We start from the raw sequence: 15,847 nt of genomic DNA on the forward strand, positions 1-15,847 counted from the left end.
TAATCATGTAAGGTGGTGTAGGATGGTGATGCCTACTCCAGTCTCTTTACCCAGGCTGAGTTCATATTTTTGTTAGAAGAAGCTGCAGGATGTAGAATTTGGGGTCTGGCTCAAGAACAGTGTGAGTACAGGTGATGATCACAGGGGAATACATTCCACACGGGGAGTTAGCAGTCCTGCCTCTACTCTACTTTGATGGCTGATTGAGAAGTCACTTACTTTGAGCCCATTTCCTCCTCTGTGGGGGAAAAAAATGGTCAGCCTAGATAACTCAGAATATTTGTTGTAAAATTCTGACTGTCTCTGGGAGGGAGTGTGGGTGGGGCTACCCTGAGCCATTTGAGCTCTCGGAAGTCCTTCAGAGTGAACACAGATCAGCTCTTGCTGTTCACTTACTCACATTTCACCTGTGGTGTCAGAGCCTCGGGGACCCAGCAGAACTGGGGAACATCCTCCAGTTACAGCATGTACTACCTGCAGCCTGATAACCATCACTGGGGTGGATTTCCAGCCTCAGATGTTCAGGTGCTCTTTTTGGAAACACAAACTTCTCACGTTACCGCACCAAATATGGGTCCCCAAATGACAGCCATAGCGCATGTCGGGTAGAGCTGCAGTGGGTCAAGTGGTGCCTTTAACCGATTGAACGCAGTTTTCGGTCCCTGAAAACTATTTGCTTCCTTATCAATCAACCTGAAGGGAATGATGGAGGTGACACTGGGAGTCTTGGTAGGTTTCCAGGCTTTCATAAGTTCGGGAGAAATTATTGACTTAGCATAGATGTGAGCTCAAAGAAACATTTCCTAACAGCAATAAAAATAAGCATTAGAGTCGAACAATGGACTGTGACTGTTTCCCGAAATAGCTGTTTTCTTGAGTCCGCAGAACAACACGTACTGTATTAATGGGGATACAGTATTTGTTTCACAGCGTTGTTGTGAAGATAAATGGGATACCCCAGATAAACACCTTGTGTCACCCCATCTTAACAACCCTCCTTTAGGCTGGCGGGCCACCTGCTCGAAAGCCTTCCCCAGGGGGGTGAAAACCGTCTTTTAGTAGGTCTGGTACGGGTGGGCTGGGGGAGACCCTCTAAAGCCAGTGTGACCTTGACCCCAGCCCATGTCCAGGCTCTTGACACTATCCAGAGGATGAGTTCAAGGACAACTCAGAAAATAGTGACAATATGCAGATTTATTGCAAAGGGAAAAGTACACAGCCAGGAAAAGGGATTGTGGGTGTACTCAAGAGAGGGTCACTCACAACGGGGCTTGGGGCTGCTACCTTTATGGGTTTCTTTAACCAAGGAGTGAAATATTCATGAAAATTCCTGGAAAAGTGTGGAGATTTTTCGGGACTGTGGTGCCACCCATTTTTACTTCAAATATGGGTGTTCCCGGAATTGTCATGGCACTGGTGTGACTTAGGATGTTAAAGAGCATATAATGAAGGCCTAGGAGAAACCTAGGTCAAATCCAGGACCACGTTGGGTCCAGCCGGTCTTAGCCAGCTTGGTACACACCCTGGTTTTCAGGGTCTTATCAGCCCATAGCCTCTAGTCAAGTGAAACTGCTGCCTGGAATTTTTTATTCTCCTCTGACCACCCTGCATTATTCCTGTCCCATGTTCAACACGAAATAGGGCCTCAGGAAATATTTACCAAATGAATGAATGGTTGCCTGTTCTGCTTTTGTTTAACCACACTCTTGTCCTAAGCTTCCATGATGATACCCAGGACCCCCGAGTTGTGCCAGTTCCACTACGGCGTGGATGCAGGGCGAGCGGCAGGGGAGCAGGTAAAGGATGAGTAAGGGAAGCCGGCGGATCCGACGCATTAGAGAACAAGAAAAAGAAATCCTTAGAGACTGGGGGCCAACAAAGAGCCAGGCGCGGGCGAACCCACCGCGGGGGAACCCACCACGGGAGCCCCGGAGCCCCACATCCGACGCTGGGACTACCTCCCCGCCCAGCAAGGTCCGGGGCGCGGGCCCGCCCCCCGCCAGGCGCCCCCGGCCCCGCACCCGGCGCCCTCCGCAGCTCCCGCCCCCGGGGCGGTGCCGGGAAAACGCGGCGCCTCCGCCGGTCACGTGGGGGCCGCTCCGGCGGGCGGCGCTGCCGCTTCCCAATCGCGCCCTCCCAGCGCCGGGGACGCGGCGCCCGCGCTCCCGCCCGAGCCCGGGGAAACGGAGACAAGGAGGCGCCGCCGCCCCCTCCCCGCGGCTGCGCCCCAGCCCTGCGCCCGCAGCATGCCCGCCGCCGGGCTGAGCGCCGCCCTCCCCCAGGAGCTCGAGGAGGCGACGCCGCTGCCGGCCGCAGGACCGCGGCTGCGAGGGTAGCGGGGTCGGAGCCGGGCACCCCGAGGCGCCGCGCGGCGGGCGGAGAGGGAGGAGGAGCAGGCATCCTCCGCGGCGCGCGGGCGGCGGCCCTGCTGCCCGGCGCGCCCATGGCCCGGCCGCAGGGAGAATGCAAGCTGCTCTCCACGCGCTCGGCGTCCCCCAGAGCCGCTCGCGTCGCCGCCGCCGCCGCCGCCCCCTAGCCGCCAGCGCTTGGCCGCTGGCTGCGCTAGGACCCGCGGCCACCGGCCGCCGAGCGCGGGAGGCCAGGCAGCGGCAGGAGCCGGAGGGCCCGGGGCGCGGCGCGGCATGTAGCTGCGGGCTCCCGCGTCCGCGTGAGGCTGTCGGCCCGGGGCCCCGCCATGGCTGGGATGGACAGTGGCAACCTGAAGACCGCGAGGCTGTGGCGGGACGCCGCCCTGCGTGCCAGGAAGCTGCGGAGCAACCTGCGCCAGCTCACGCTCACCGCCGCCGGGGCCTGCCCCGGGGCCGGGGCCGACGCGCTCGAGTCCCCCGCCTCCCCCCAGCTCGTGCTGCCGGCCAACCTCGGGGACATTGAGGCACTGAACCTGGGGAACAACGGCCTGGAGGAGGTACCCGAGGGGCTGGGGTCGGCGCTGGGCAGCCTGCGCGTCCTGGTCCTGCGCAGGAACCGCTTCGCCCGGCTGCCCCCGGCGGTGGCCGAGCTCGGCCACCACCTCACCGAGCTGGACGTGAGCCACAACCGGCTGACCGCCCTGGGCGCGGAGGTGGTGAGTGCTCTGAGGGAGCTGCGGAAGCTCAACCTCAGCCACAACCAGCTGCCCGCCCTGCCCGCCCAGCTGGGCGCTCTCGCTCACCTGGAGGAGCTGGACGTCAGCTTTAACCGGCTGGCGCACCTGCCTGACTCCCTCTCCTGCCTCTCCCGCCTGCGCACCCTGGACGTGGATCACAACCAGCTCACTGCCTTCCCCCGGCAGCTGCTGCAGCTGGCGGCCCTGGAGGAGCTGGACGTGTCCAGCAACCGGCTGCGGGGCCTGCCTGAGGATATCAGTGCCCTGCGTGCCCTCAAGATCCTCTGGCTGAGTGGGGCCGAGCTTGGCACGCTGCCCGCCGGCTTCTGCGAGCTGGCCAGTTTGGAGAGCCTCATGCTAGACAACAACGGGCTGCAGGCTCTGCCCGCCCAGTTCAGCTGCCTGCAGCGGCTCAAAATGCTCAACCTCTCCTCCAACCTCTTCGAGGAGTTCCCTGCCGCGCTGCTGCCCCTGGCTGGTCTGGAGGAGCTCTACCTTAGTCGCAACCAGCTCACCTCGGTGCCATCCCTTATCTCGGGCCTGGGCCGGCTTCTCACCTTGTGGCTGGATAATAACCGCATCCGCTACCTGCCGGACTCCATCGTGGAGCTGACCGGCCTGGAGGAGCTCGTGCTGCAGGGGAACCAGATCGCGGTGCTGCCCGACCACTTTGGCCAGCTCTCCCGGGTGGGTTTGTGGAAGATCAAAGACAACCCACTGATCCAGCCCCCCTACGAGGTCTGCATGAAGGGGATCCCCTACATCGCAGCCTACCAGAAGGAACTGGCTCATTCCCAGCCGGCGGTGCAGCCCCGGCTCAAGCTGCTCCTGATGGGGCATAAGGCTGCAGGAAAGACTTTGCTGCGCCACTGCCTCACCGAGGAGAGAGTGGAGGGATGCCCAGGAGGAGGGGACAAGGAAAAGTGCTACCCACCATCACCTCCCCCTGTGAGCAAGGGCATCGAGGTGACCAGCTGGACGGCCGATGCCTCCCGGGGCCTGCGGTTCATCGTGTATGACTTAGCTGGGGATGAAAGTTATGAGGTGATCCAGCCCTTCTTCCTGTCCCCAGGGGCCCTATACGTGCTGGTGGTCAACTTGGCCACCTATGAGCCTAGCCACTTTCCTACCACCGTGGGCTCCTTCTTGCATCGGGTCGGAGCGAGAGTGCCCCACGCGGTGGTGTGCATCGTGGGCACCCACGCGGACCTGTGCGGGGAGCGTGAGCTGGAGGAGAAATGTCTGGACATTCACCGCCAGATCGCCCTGCAGGAGAAGCACGACGCGGAGGGACTGAGCCGCTTGGCCAAGGTGGTGGACGAGGCACTGGCCCGGGACTTCGAGCTGCGCTCTGCCAGCCCCCACGCAGCCTACTACGGCGTTTCGGACAAGAACCTTCGACGGCGCAAGGCCCATTTTCAATACCTGCTCAACCACCGGCTGCAGATCCTCTCCCCGGTGTTGCCTGTTTGCTGCAGGGACCCGCGCCACTTACGACGCCTTCGGGACAAGTTGCTGTCAGTTGCTGAGCACCGAGAAATCTTCCCCAACTTACACAGAGTACTGCCTCGATCCTGGCAGGTGCTGGAGGAACTGCATTTCCAGCCACCTCAGGCCCAGCGACTGTGGCTAAGCTGGTGGGACTCGGCGCGCCTGGGCCTGCAGGCGGGTCTGACCGAGGACCGACTGCAGAGTGCCCTCTCCTACCTGCATGAGAGCGGCAAGCTACTCTACTTTGAGGACAGTCCGGCTCTCAAGGAGCACGTCTTCCACAACCTCACCCGCCTCATCGACATCCTCAATGTCTTCTTCCAGAGGGATCCCTCTTTGCTGCTGCATAAGCTGCTCCTAGGGACCAGTGGAGAGGGCAAGGCGGAGGGGGAAAGCTCCCCGCCCATGGCGCGGTCCACCCCCAGCCAGGAACTCCTCCGGGCCACCCAGCTCCATCAGTATGTGGAGGGCTTTCTGTTGCATGGGCTCTTGCCAGCTCATGTCATTCGGTTGCTGCTTAAGCCTCATGTCCAGGCCCAGCAGGACTTGCAGCTGCTGCTGGAGCTGCTGGAGAAGATGGGACTCTGTTACTGCCTCAATAAACACAAGGGCAAGCCTTTGAATGGGTCCACAGCTTGGTACAAGTTCCCATGCTATGTGCAGAACGAGGTGCCCCATGCAGAAGCCTGGATTAATGGGACCAACCTAGCTGGGCAGTCTTTTGTGGCTGAGCAGTTGCAGATTGAATATAGCTTTCCTTTTACTTTTCCACCTGGGTTGTTTGCACGGTACAGTGTCCAGATCAACAGCCATGTGGTGCACAGGTCGGATGGTAAATTTCAGATCTTTGCCTATAGAGGGAAAGTTCCTGTGGTTGTGAGTTACAGACCTGCCAAGGGAGTCCTGCAGCCAGACACCCTGTCCATTGCTAGCCATGCATCATTACCAAATATATGGACCGCATGGCAAGCCATAACCCCCTTGGTGGAGGAACTGAATGTCCTACTTCAGGAATGGCCTGGACTGCACTACACCGTACACATTCTCTGTTCTAAGTGCCTTAAGAGAGGATCGCCCAATCCACATGCTTTTCCAGGTAAGCGGAGAGAGGGAGAAGTTCTTCTGTGGTATGCTGTAAGATACGTTTTTGGAGATACTTGGTTCTCATTTGGCAGAATGTTTGTTTAACCTCACGGGTTCTCCAGGAAAGCTGCGTAAGGGAAACACAGGGAGATTTGGAGATGAGCAAAAGGCAGTAAGTACCTGAGCCTTATGAAATGCAGTCACAAGTGTCATCCTCTCCTAATAGACTCAGACTTCCAAAATGGGTTCCAGTCACAACATTTGCCATCTCCTTTCCCCTCTTGTCGATGTAGCCCCCATTTGGTGGAAGGAAATTTCAGGTGGTTGAACAGATGCTGGACAGTGTCCGATGTTAGCCTCTTACTGATCCTTGGCTAAAGTGTTTATTAGACACATCTCAAAGGGTAGATGAGTTTGAGTTTCAAGTGTGCAGTGTCACAATTTTTTAAAAAACTTAAATTTTCGTGAGTACATAGGTTTGTATATTTGTGGGGCGCATGAGATGTTTTGATACAGGCATGCAATGCATAGAAATCACATTGTAAAATGCGGTATCCATCCCCTCAAGCATTTAAGCACTCTGCTTATATTCAGAATGTAATTAGAAAGTAAAAATTACTGCTCACTTTTCTTAAGAAATTCCAGAGAAAATCTTTTGTAATTGGAGTGAACGATGGATGAGTAAAGACAAAAATTTCAGACTGTAATGCATGACTAAATCCTGGGGCTGCTGCTCCCCTCCGCCCACTCAGGGACATGGAAGATAGATGACTGAAATCTTTGAGGGGCGTTTCCTCGGGAATTTCCTGGCAGTTTCGAGTTTTATAGACGTCTTAAGGTTTCTTTTTTGGTAAGTGTTAAGCAAATGAAGCTTTCTGGCAGTGCTTAATAATTGAGATGGAAGGGACAGAAAGCTAAGAGTTTTCTGGGGAGTGTTTTCCAGTAGACTTTTTTTTCGTTTTCTTTTTTTAAACCATCATAAGCAAGTGGAAGAATTCCAGGACTAGTTGTCTGGGGTTTTTTGTTTTTTTGTTTTTTTTTTTTTTGAAGACTTTTTTTTTTTCTTAGAGCAGTTTTAAGTTTATAGCAAAACTGAACAGAAGGTACAGAGATTTCCCATATATCCCCTTCCCCACATGTGTAGCTTCACCAACGTCAACATCTCCCACCAGAGCAGTACATTTGTTTCAGTTGATAAACCTGCAGTGACACATCAGTACCAGCCAAAGGTCATAGTTTACACAGGGTTTACTCTGTGTTGGGCATTGACAAATGTCCAATGACCTGTATCCCCCATTATAGTACCATACAGAGTAGTTCTACTGCTTTAAAAATCCCCTGTGCTCTGCCAATTCATTCCCCCCAGCCCCGGCAACCACAGATCTTTTTACTGTCTCCATAAGTTTTGCGTTTTACTTATATGGGATTTTTTTCTTTTGAGCCTGGTTAATTGGTATCAAACTAGTTTTTAGTTGGGAACGCGTCCATTTCCTCATCCTTTGTAGTTCTTTAAACAACTGTTTTTGTGTGTGTGTGTTTTGTTTTTTGTTTTTTTGTGGAGCAGGTGGTTAACAACATTCCAACTGTCCTAAGCACAAACCAGACAGAACAATAGCATCCTTGCACGTTTCTCACCTGGTTCCCCACCCCTAGGGGACCCGGAGGGGTGATGAAATGGAAGACTGCGTCCCACTCTGATCTTTGTCCTGGTCAGAGAGGGACAACAAGAATGCAGCTGGTAATAGTATCAGGAAGGAATTGAATACCAATATTTCCGAAGGTGACATCTTTCCGTTGCCCTAGATCTAGGTTGAATTTAATTCTTCAGCATGAAAAAAGCCAGCGTATTCAGTTACCAGACAACTGAGGCATCCATTCTGTATGTTTATCTGGAATCTTGTCACACTCCATGACTTGGTAGACTCTTCAGTTTGTTTTATATTTGTCATTGTGTGTTATTCATGGAAGCAAGATACATCTTTATTGTGATACCAAATGGAATAAAGTGACTGGGAGTTATGCATTTACAGGGTAGTTTACTGAAGGAGCTACCTGAAGCCATTCTTAATCCAAAGTAATAAAAACGAATGTTATTAACAACAAAAGGAGAGACATAGGTTATTGAGCAAGTAAAGATCTTCTAAGAACTTTGAGGAGTTAGGGGCGAGGCTGGAGGTTTTTTTTTTTTTTTTTTTTTTTTTTGCTAACCTCAGCTCTTTATGTTTGATTTTTACCAGTCATAAATTCCACAGACAAGCTTGTACTGAGATGCAGAAACAAGCCCCTTGTCTTGTTTCGTCTATTTGTCTTTCAAATGAGGCACACCTGGTTTTGCAATCCAGGCTATAAGGAAGAGATTTTTTTTCAATGTGGAAAACAAATGATTGAAAAATTGTAAAATTATCTTATAGATTGAATAGGAATAAATCATCAGTTGTTTTTAGAACACAATTTTAGAACACAATGTATATAAAATATATACATATACATATAATTATAAAATATGTACATATAAAATATATATGATATATACACCAACGTACATATTTTTGTCTTATAGTCTTTTTGTTTTTTTTTGAATTGTGTTGTTTTTCAAAAGTAGCAGAGGGTATAGAATAGTAGAAAACATGATTATAGTACATTTCTCATTACATTAAGAAGATGCAAAAAACATTTTCCTCTTCTGTATTTTTCTGTGGTACCCATCATTTGTTAGTAATTGTTACAGTTGCGAACGATTTGGTAAAAGTTAAAATAATGAGTTAGAAATAAAAGCTAAATGTAGGAACAGAATTATGTTGAGTGTTTAAGTAGAGCATACATTAAAAATAGATTCATTGAATCCCTAGATTATTAAAATATATATTAATTCAGCAGAAACCCTTTGAATCTATTGGTAGCCTTTGCCTTTTCATGTTTTTTTGTTTGTTTGTTTGTTTTTGAGATGGAGTCTTGCTCTGTTGCCCAGGCTGGAGTGCAATGGAGTGATCTTGACTCACTGCAACCTCTGGGCTGCCTCCTGGATTCAAGCGATTCTCCTGCCTCAGCCTCCCAAGTAGCTGGAATTAGAGGCATGCGCCACCACACCTGGCTAATTTTTGTATTTTTAGTAGAGGCGGGGGTTTTGCCAGGTTGGCCAGGCTGGTCTTGAACTCCTGACCTCAGATGATCCACCCACCTCAGTCTCCCAAAGTGCTGGGATTATAAGCGTGAGCCACTAGGCTTGGCCACCTTTGTCTTTTTAAGAAGTCATTTTGCTTTTGGGGACATTAAAAACTGGTTACTTTTATGTTTTATAAAAGCGTTAAGTTGTCCTATAAACTATAACAATTTTATATGCAATGCTGAAAAAGTTGGACTTTGAATTTTCTTAACTTTGGGATGTTACAGTAAGAGTAAATAGTAAATTACTGTCTCCCTTGATTTTATACAGAAAAAATGTATAAAGTTGCACTAATATCTTTTAAAGTATTTTTATGTGAAAAGCCTATTTTGCCGTTGTCCTGTTGGATTTTCTGGCCTGAGCTGCCCTACTGTAGTTGATCACGGGAAGTATAATGGTAAATTTCTCTTTTCTTATTTTGGTTTATACAAGAAAAGTAATGGGCAGCGTGCAGTGGCTCACGGCTGTAATCCCTTTGCTTTGGGAGGCTGAGGCAGGAGGATCACTTGGGTCCAGGAGTTTGAGACCAGCCTGAGTAATGTAGCCAGACTCCGTGTCTACAAAAAAAAAATAAAAAATAAAAATCAGCTAAGCGTGCACACTTGTGGTCCCAGCTAGTTGGGGGGCTGAGGTGGGACAATCACTTGAGCATGGGAGTTTAAGGTTGCAGTGAACTATGATTGTGCCATTGCACTCTGACCCTGTCTCTTAAAAAAAAAAAAAGAAAGAAATGATTGGAAAATGCACATCCAGCAATCACTAGTTTCATAGTTTTTTTGTAAAAATAAATCACATTGTCAGAGAGATGACCTATTTGTCTTATTTAAAATAGGTAATCTGACAACGTGATTATCTTTTTAAGACATCTTATTTAAGACAAATGGGTTGAGTGACAGGAGATTCTTTTGGAAACTTGGAGATGGCCTATGATGAAGCCTAAATGTCACTGTGTAAGTCTTGACCTGCTTTCTCCATCCTGGCCAACATCCTAGCCTGGTCAACCTGGTGAAACCCCATCTCTACAAAAAATACAAAGAAATTAGCTGGGCATGGTGGCTCATGCCTGTAATCCCAGCTACTGGGAAGAATGAGGCACGAGAATCCCTTGAACTTGGGAGGCGGAGGTTGCAGTGAGCTGAGATTGTGCCACTGCACTCCAGCCTGGGCGACAGGGCAAGACCCTGGCTCCAAAAAGAAAGTCTTTACCTGCTTCCTGCGGGTACCCTTTATTTTTTGCAGACTTGCTGCCCATAGCTGGTAGCCAGGATTCCCTTCCTTTTGCTGTTTTCCTTCTCATTGCTTGGTCCTGTATACTTGTCTTAGTGCAAGTTTCTTCTTGTGGGATATTTGTTTATGCTTTTATTCTGTTCTACCAGTATGACCTCTAAACTCAAAAAGTTGGTACTCTTGAAGTTGAGCGGGGATACATTAAGATGTGGTGGTTAGGACACAGGCCTGCAGCAAGATTCAAGTGCTTTGATATTCCTTTTAAGCAGATGAGTGAATACTGTGTTTTTGAATTGGAAGAGTGTGTCTTAGTGAGTTAAACTTGCATTGACTGCAGATTTTCACTAAATATCCTACTCTCCAAATTATTTAAGGTCATTTTAAAAAATAAGGAGAAAGCAACCCAAATCAGTAGACAGAATGAGTTATGTGGCTTTCTTTAGCTTTACTGTCTTTCATTTACTCAGTAACTTGATGCCTTTCTGTATCTCATGCCAAATGTCTTCTGTCCTTCAGTTTTTGCACACGGAGTGTACCTCTCCGACAACACTCAGCATATTTGACTTGTTTTGTTGGTGTTTGGGTGCGTCATGATATATCTTTGATTAGGTTGTTCACTTGCTGCTTCTGAGCCAGAGACACACCCGAGACTTAGTAGCCTCTGCAGAGCCTCTCAGATGTTTGCTGAATGATAGTTTGGTCTTTTTGTGAGAAATAACTTTTTTTTTGGGGGGGTGGGGGCAGGGTCTCACTCTGTCACTGAGGTTGGAATGCATTGGGGCAATAATGGCTTACTGCAGTCTCGACCTCTTGGGCTCAGGTGATGATCCCCCTACTTCAGCCTCCTGAGTAGCTGGGACTCCAGAAACACCCTACCATGCTTGGCTAATTTTTGTGTTGTTTTGTAGAGACAGGGTTTCACTATGTTGCTCAGGCTGGTCTCAAAGTCTGCCTGCCTCAGCCTTCCAAAGTGCTGGGATTATAGGCTTGAGCCACCATGCCCTGCCTGAGAACTATCTCTTTTTCTTTGTTATTCACACACTCAGTGAAAATCCCAGGTAGTATTGTAATGATTATCTGGCTTTGTTTAGCTTCCCAACTCCCTCCCCCTCACAGTGTTCCTCCAGCATTCCCATTGTGCGTCTATGACTGGTCTTACCCTTGAATGGGTCCTTCATTTTGACCACTGAAGCAAAGCAAAATTCTTGCCTTATTATATCTAAGTTTTAGAATTACTGGAATTTGAGCATGACCTAGTTGTTTGGATTGAATTAGTCATTGTTTTTAATTTTACAAAGGTTTTTCAATATCTCTTTGGTTAAGCTTTATTAATATTGATGCTTCTTGGCTTTTCTTTTTATGAATAGGCCTCTGAACTCCCTGGGACTTTGTTTTATGTAAAAATCAAAACCTTAATCAGGCACTAGGAAAAACAAATACTGTGCAGAATAGAGTTCTAGAAGGCTAGAAAGGCCTTTGGAGTATTTGAATTATTTTAAATATTAGGTGCCTCTTCTTTAAACCCTGGAATAGGCTCTTAAGTCCATCTCTGCACAAGTAGTTTACAATTTCCTAAAGTATTTTTTCTTTAAATTTTTTTTCCTTTTGTGTGTGTGTGTGTGTGTGTGTGTGTGTGTGTGTTTGTGAAATAGAGATAGGGCCTTGCTATGTTGCCCAAGCTGGTGTTGATCTCCTGGCCTCAAATGGTCCTCCCCACTCAGCCTCCCAAAATGTTGGGATTAGAGGCGTGAGCCACCATACCCAACCAGTATTCTTTATTTAGTGGATATTTTATGTCATACTCTGAGGTTATTCCCCTTTGTCCGTGAAGAGGTGAGGGGCTTTAACTCTGTATTACAGGAGGGGAATGAGTGGGGAAAGGTGGAATTGGACATTTCTGGTTTTCTTCTCATCTACCCATTAACTTGCTTCTATCCATGGGAGCCCTTTCTTTTTTTTTTTTTTCTTTTTGAGACTGAGTCTCGCTCTGTTGCCCAGGCTGGAGTGTAGTGGTGCTGTCTGAGCTCATTGCAACCTCCACCTCCTGGGTTCAAGTGATTCTCCTGCCTCAGCCTCCCGAGTAGCTGGGATTACAGGCATGCACCACCACGCCCAGCTAATTTTTGTAATTTTAGTAGAAACGAGGTTTCACCATGTTGGCCAGGCTGGTCTTGAACTCCTGACCTCACGTGATCCACCCACCTTGGCTGCCCAAAGTGCTGGGATTACAGGCATGAGCCACTGCGCCTGGCCCATGGGAGCCCTTTTTGATTAAGGACACCTGACCATCCATCCATTAGGGCATCAGAATGCCTGTTGATTTTGTTTTGTTTTGTTTTGAAAACCAGCGGGTGGGTGCAGGCCCAGTACTGCCCTCTCTTGTCTCTGGCAGCCTTGGCGTCCCTGTTCCCTGGGGATGGAGGTCTGCTTTGTGTTTCCAGTCTTTGTGGAAAGCACATCAGGTAGGGTCAGGTCTCAGTCCTCTCTGGTTCAGCTTTTCTTTTCTTTTGTTTTTGTTTTTGTTTTGAGACGGAGTCTTGCTCTGGCGCCCAGGCTGGAGTGCAGTGGCACAGTCATGGCTCACTGCAACCTCCACCTCCTGGGTCCAAGTGATCCTCCTGCTCCAGCCTCCTGAATAGCTGGGACTACAGGGGTGCACCACTATGCCTGGCTAATTTTTGTATTTTTAGTAGACACAGGGTTTCACCATATTGGCCAGGCTGGTCTCAAACTCCTGACCTCAGATGATCCTCCCTCCTCGGCCTCCCAAAGTGCTGGGATTACAGGCATGAGCCACTGCACCCAGCCTGGTTCAGCTTTTCTGATTGCAACATTAATTGCTGGGGGGTGGTTGTCAGGTTTACCTTCTTCTGGGGGCTGGCAGCCTTCACTTCAGCAGGGAGGGATTAGGAACCCCTGTTTGGCCTGCCTTCTCCAAGGCTGCTCTAGCATGAATGAAGCTGGTCGTTCCTCCCACTTGGCTTTTGAAGTCTGTGCAGTGTGTAGAAACCAGAGCAATTGACGGGCATCTCAGACAACCACAGAACACCTATGATGATGTGTTGTCATTGAATCATGAAGACACTCTCGTATGTTAGGAGTGGCAGCATTACTGCACAGGTGCATAGTCTCCGCTCTGAGTTCTGACATTTCACGTGATGATCCAGGACTCTGTGCAATGCCTGGCACAGGGCAGATCAGGTAGAAGGGGCTCAGAGCAGGTTGGTTATTTTGAAAGAACTCAAACTCTCATTTTTATTTTATTTTATTTATTTTTTTGAGATGGAGTCTCACTCTGTCGCCCAGGGTGGAGTGCCATGGCGCGATCTCAGCTCACTGCAACGTCTGCTTCCCGGGTTCAAGCGATTCTTCTGCCTCAGCCTCCTGAGTAGCTGGGATTACAGGCGTGTGCCACCACACACGGCTATTTCTTAATTGATGCCTGGCAAGTGCTTTTTTGGTTGTTTATGATATTTTGTTTGTTGGTTTGTTTGTTTGTTTTGAGACTGAGTCTCGCTCTGTCTCCAGGCTGGAGTGCAGTGCCACTATCTGAGCTCACTGCAACCTCCACCTCCTGGGTTCAAGTGATTCTCCTGCCCCAGCCTCCCGAGTAGCTGGGATTACAGGCACATACCACCACCCCCAGCTAATTTTTGTGTGTTTTTTTTTTTAGTAGAGACGGGGGTTTCACTGTGTTAGTGAGGCTGGTCTCGAACTCCTGACCTCAGGTGGTCTGCCCGCCTTGGCCTCCCAGAGTGCTGGGATTACAGGTGTGAGCCACCATGCTCGGCCTGTGATGTTCTTTATCTTTATGCATTTTAAAGGAAGCCAGTGTCATTGTCCCATGTGGTTTTTCTGGTATACATATTCCTGCCTTCCATATCTATCGCCTAATTCTTACAGAAATGGGGGAAGAGTGGGCAAGGGGCATTTAGCAGCAGGATGCAAGTGTGCATTTAATGCAGGAGCTGGCCACAGAAAGCCTTCTACCACCTGACCTTGAGGCAGTGAATACTCCAACCTCCCGAAGCTGATGGTTCACTGGCTGCTGCTTTCTTTCTTTCTTTTTTTTTTTTTTTTTTTTGAGACGGAGTCTTACTCTGTCACCAGGTTGGAGTGCAGTGGCTCAATTCTCCTGCCTAAGTTCAAGTGATTCTCCTGTCTCAGCCTCTCGAGTAGCTGGGATTACAGGCAGCTGCCACCACGCCTGACTAATTTTTGTATTTTTGGTAAGAGACAGCGTTTCACCATGCTGGCCAGGCTGATCTCAAACTCCTGACCTCAGGTGATCCGCCCGCCTCAGCCTCAGCCTCCCAAAGTGGGATTACAGGTGTGAGCCACCACGCCCAGCCAACATTCTATAGGGGGAGCATATAGATGGTGAGGAGCGTGAGGTCTGATGGTGGAGGTGGAACAGGTGCAGGAAGGTAGATGTTTTCAGTGGTTCCCGGAAAGTGCGTACAGGTTACACCTGCTGGTGTGAGTTCCTGGAAGGTCATGGAAGAGTGGCTGGCGTAATGCAGAGATGATCGCATGTGTACTCTATACGACGGTGGCTGCGTGGATAACAGTTCCCAGAATCCACTGCTAGCAGGGCTGACTTGTTTGTGGAGACCAAGAAGGAAACATTCTGAGTTATTTTTATTTTTGGCACTAAATCCTTCAGAACATTTTTCCTTCCTCAATCTCTTAGCTGAAAATACTGGGGCTTTGTTTATTAAAAGAGTAAATTTAATGAAAAGCTATCACCAACAAGTTTTTTTCTTTTGCTGTAAATTTATAGAAGCAAAGAGTCTAAATGCACGTTGGAGCAGGAGAAGAATGTGGGCAGAGGAAGACAGAGGCATCGGGTTACTGCTGGTGGGCTTGCAGGGACATTGTGAGTTTGGAGCCTGTTTCACCCATCTTAGGAAGGTATGGGTCAGGCGTGATGGCTCACACCTGTAATCACATCACTTTGGGAGGCTGAGGAGGTGGATCACTTGAGGTCAGGAGTTCGAGAACAGGTTGGCCAATGCGGTGACCCCTCATCTCTACTAAAAATACAAAAATTAGCCAGGTGTGGTGGTGTGTGCCTGTAATCCCAGCTACTTGGGAGGCTGAGGCAGGAGAATCACTTGAACCCAAGAGGCGGAGGTTGCAGTGAGCTGAGATCGCGCCGCTATACCTGGGCGACAAAACAAGACTCCATCTGGGGAAAAAAAAAAAAAAAAAAAAGGAAGGGATGTCCTGCCCTAGACCGACAGCCCCCAGCACCCAGCCTATTGCAAATGGTTTCTTTCACTTTTGCAAATCTGAAGAAGCACGCTTGGGAGAAGGGCGAGGAGGCAGGGAAACTGGAATCGTGTCAAGACTACTCTCCGGAGGTTTCTGTTGTGCGTGTGCCATTCTGCCTTTTGGGTGATGTGGCTTAATGAGTCAAGCCCTGATGACTGATGCTGCTTTTCTTCCTCATCTTCCTCCTCCTCTTCCTCCTATTGAGTGAAAGTCACATAATATGAAAAAGCCATTTTAAAGTAAACTATTCCCTGTCATTTAGTACATTCCCGGTGTTGTGCACCTGCCACATCTCAGCCAAGCACCTTTGGAGGGGTGGGGCAGATACACTGGTGTCATTCTTCCTGGGGCCAATTGACTGGGAATTCTTTTGCCAGGCTTTGTAGCAACTTTCTTTCCAAGGTGTGACTTAAGAGTAGGGGTTTTGGGGCTAGGCCTGGAGATGCCATGTTGATTGGAGATCTTTGACACGGTTGTGGGGATCCTCTTAGTGTGGATGA

At 49.2% G+C, this 15,847-nt stretch overlaps 2 protein-coding genes across 6 annotated transcripts in view; one reads left to right on the top strand and one right to left on the bottom strand.

The window, feature by feature from the left end:
- Nucleotides 1-3,525, bottom strand: part of ERI1 (exoribonuclease 1) — a 146,702-nt gene extending 143,177 nt beyond the window's left edge. For all 3 annotated transcript variants that reach the window (XM_055349115.2, XM_019032884.3, XM_063709059.1), the window contains exon 1: nucleotides 3,173-3,525. The gene's annotated coding sequence lies outside the window, so the exon portion shown is untranslated. The remainder of the gene's footprint in view (nucleotides 1-3,172) is intronic.
- MFHAS1 (multifunctional ROCO family signaling regulator 1) overlaps nucleotides 2,072-15,847 on the top strand; it is a 109,914-nt gene continuing 96,138 nt past the window's right edge. The window contains exon 1 of one of the 3 annotated variants that reach the window (XM_031013928.3): nucleotides 2,072-5,693. In XM_031013928.3, the coding sequence (XP_030869788.3) occupies nucleotides 2,696-5,693 (2,998 nt within the window). In that variant the 5' untranslated portion in view covers nucleotides 2,072-2,695. The remainder of the gene's footprint in view (nucleotides 5,694-15,847) is intronic. The other 2 variants (XM_055349120.2, XM_055349119.2) reach the window with 2 other exon arrangements.

This window comes from Gorilla gorilla, chromosome 7 (genome assembly GCF_029281585.2).
Source record: "Gorilla gorilla gorilla isolate KB3781 chromosome 7, NHGRI_mGorGor1-v2.1_pri, whole genome shotgun sequence".
Taxonomy (NCBI): Eukaryota; Metazoa; Chordata; class Mammalia; order Primates; family Hominidae; genus Gorilla; species Gorilla gorilla.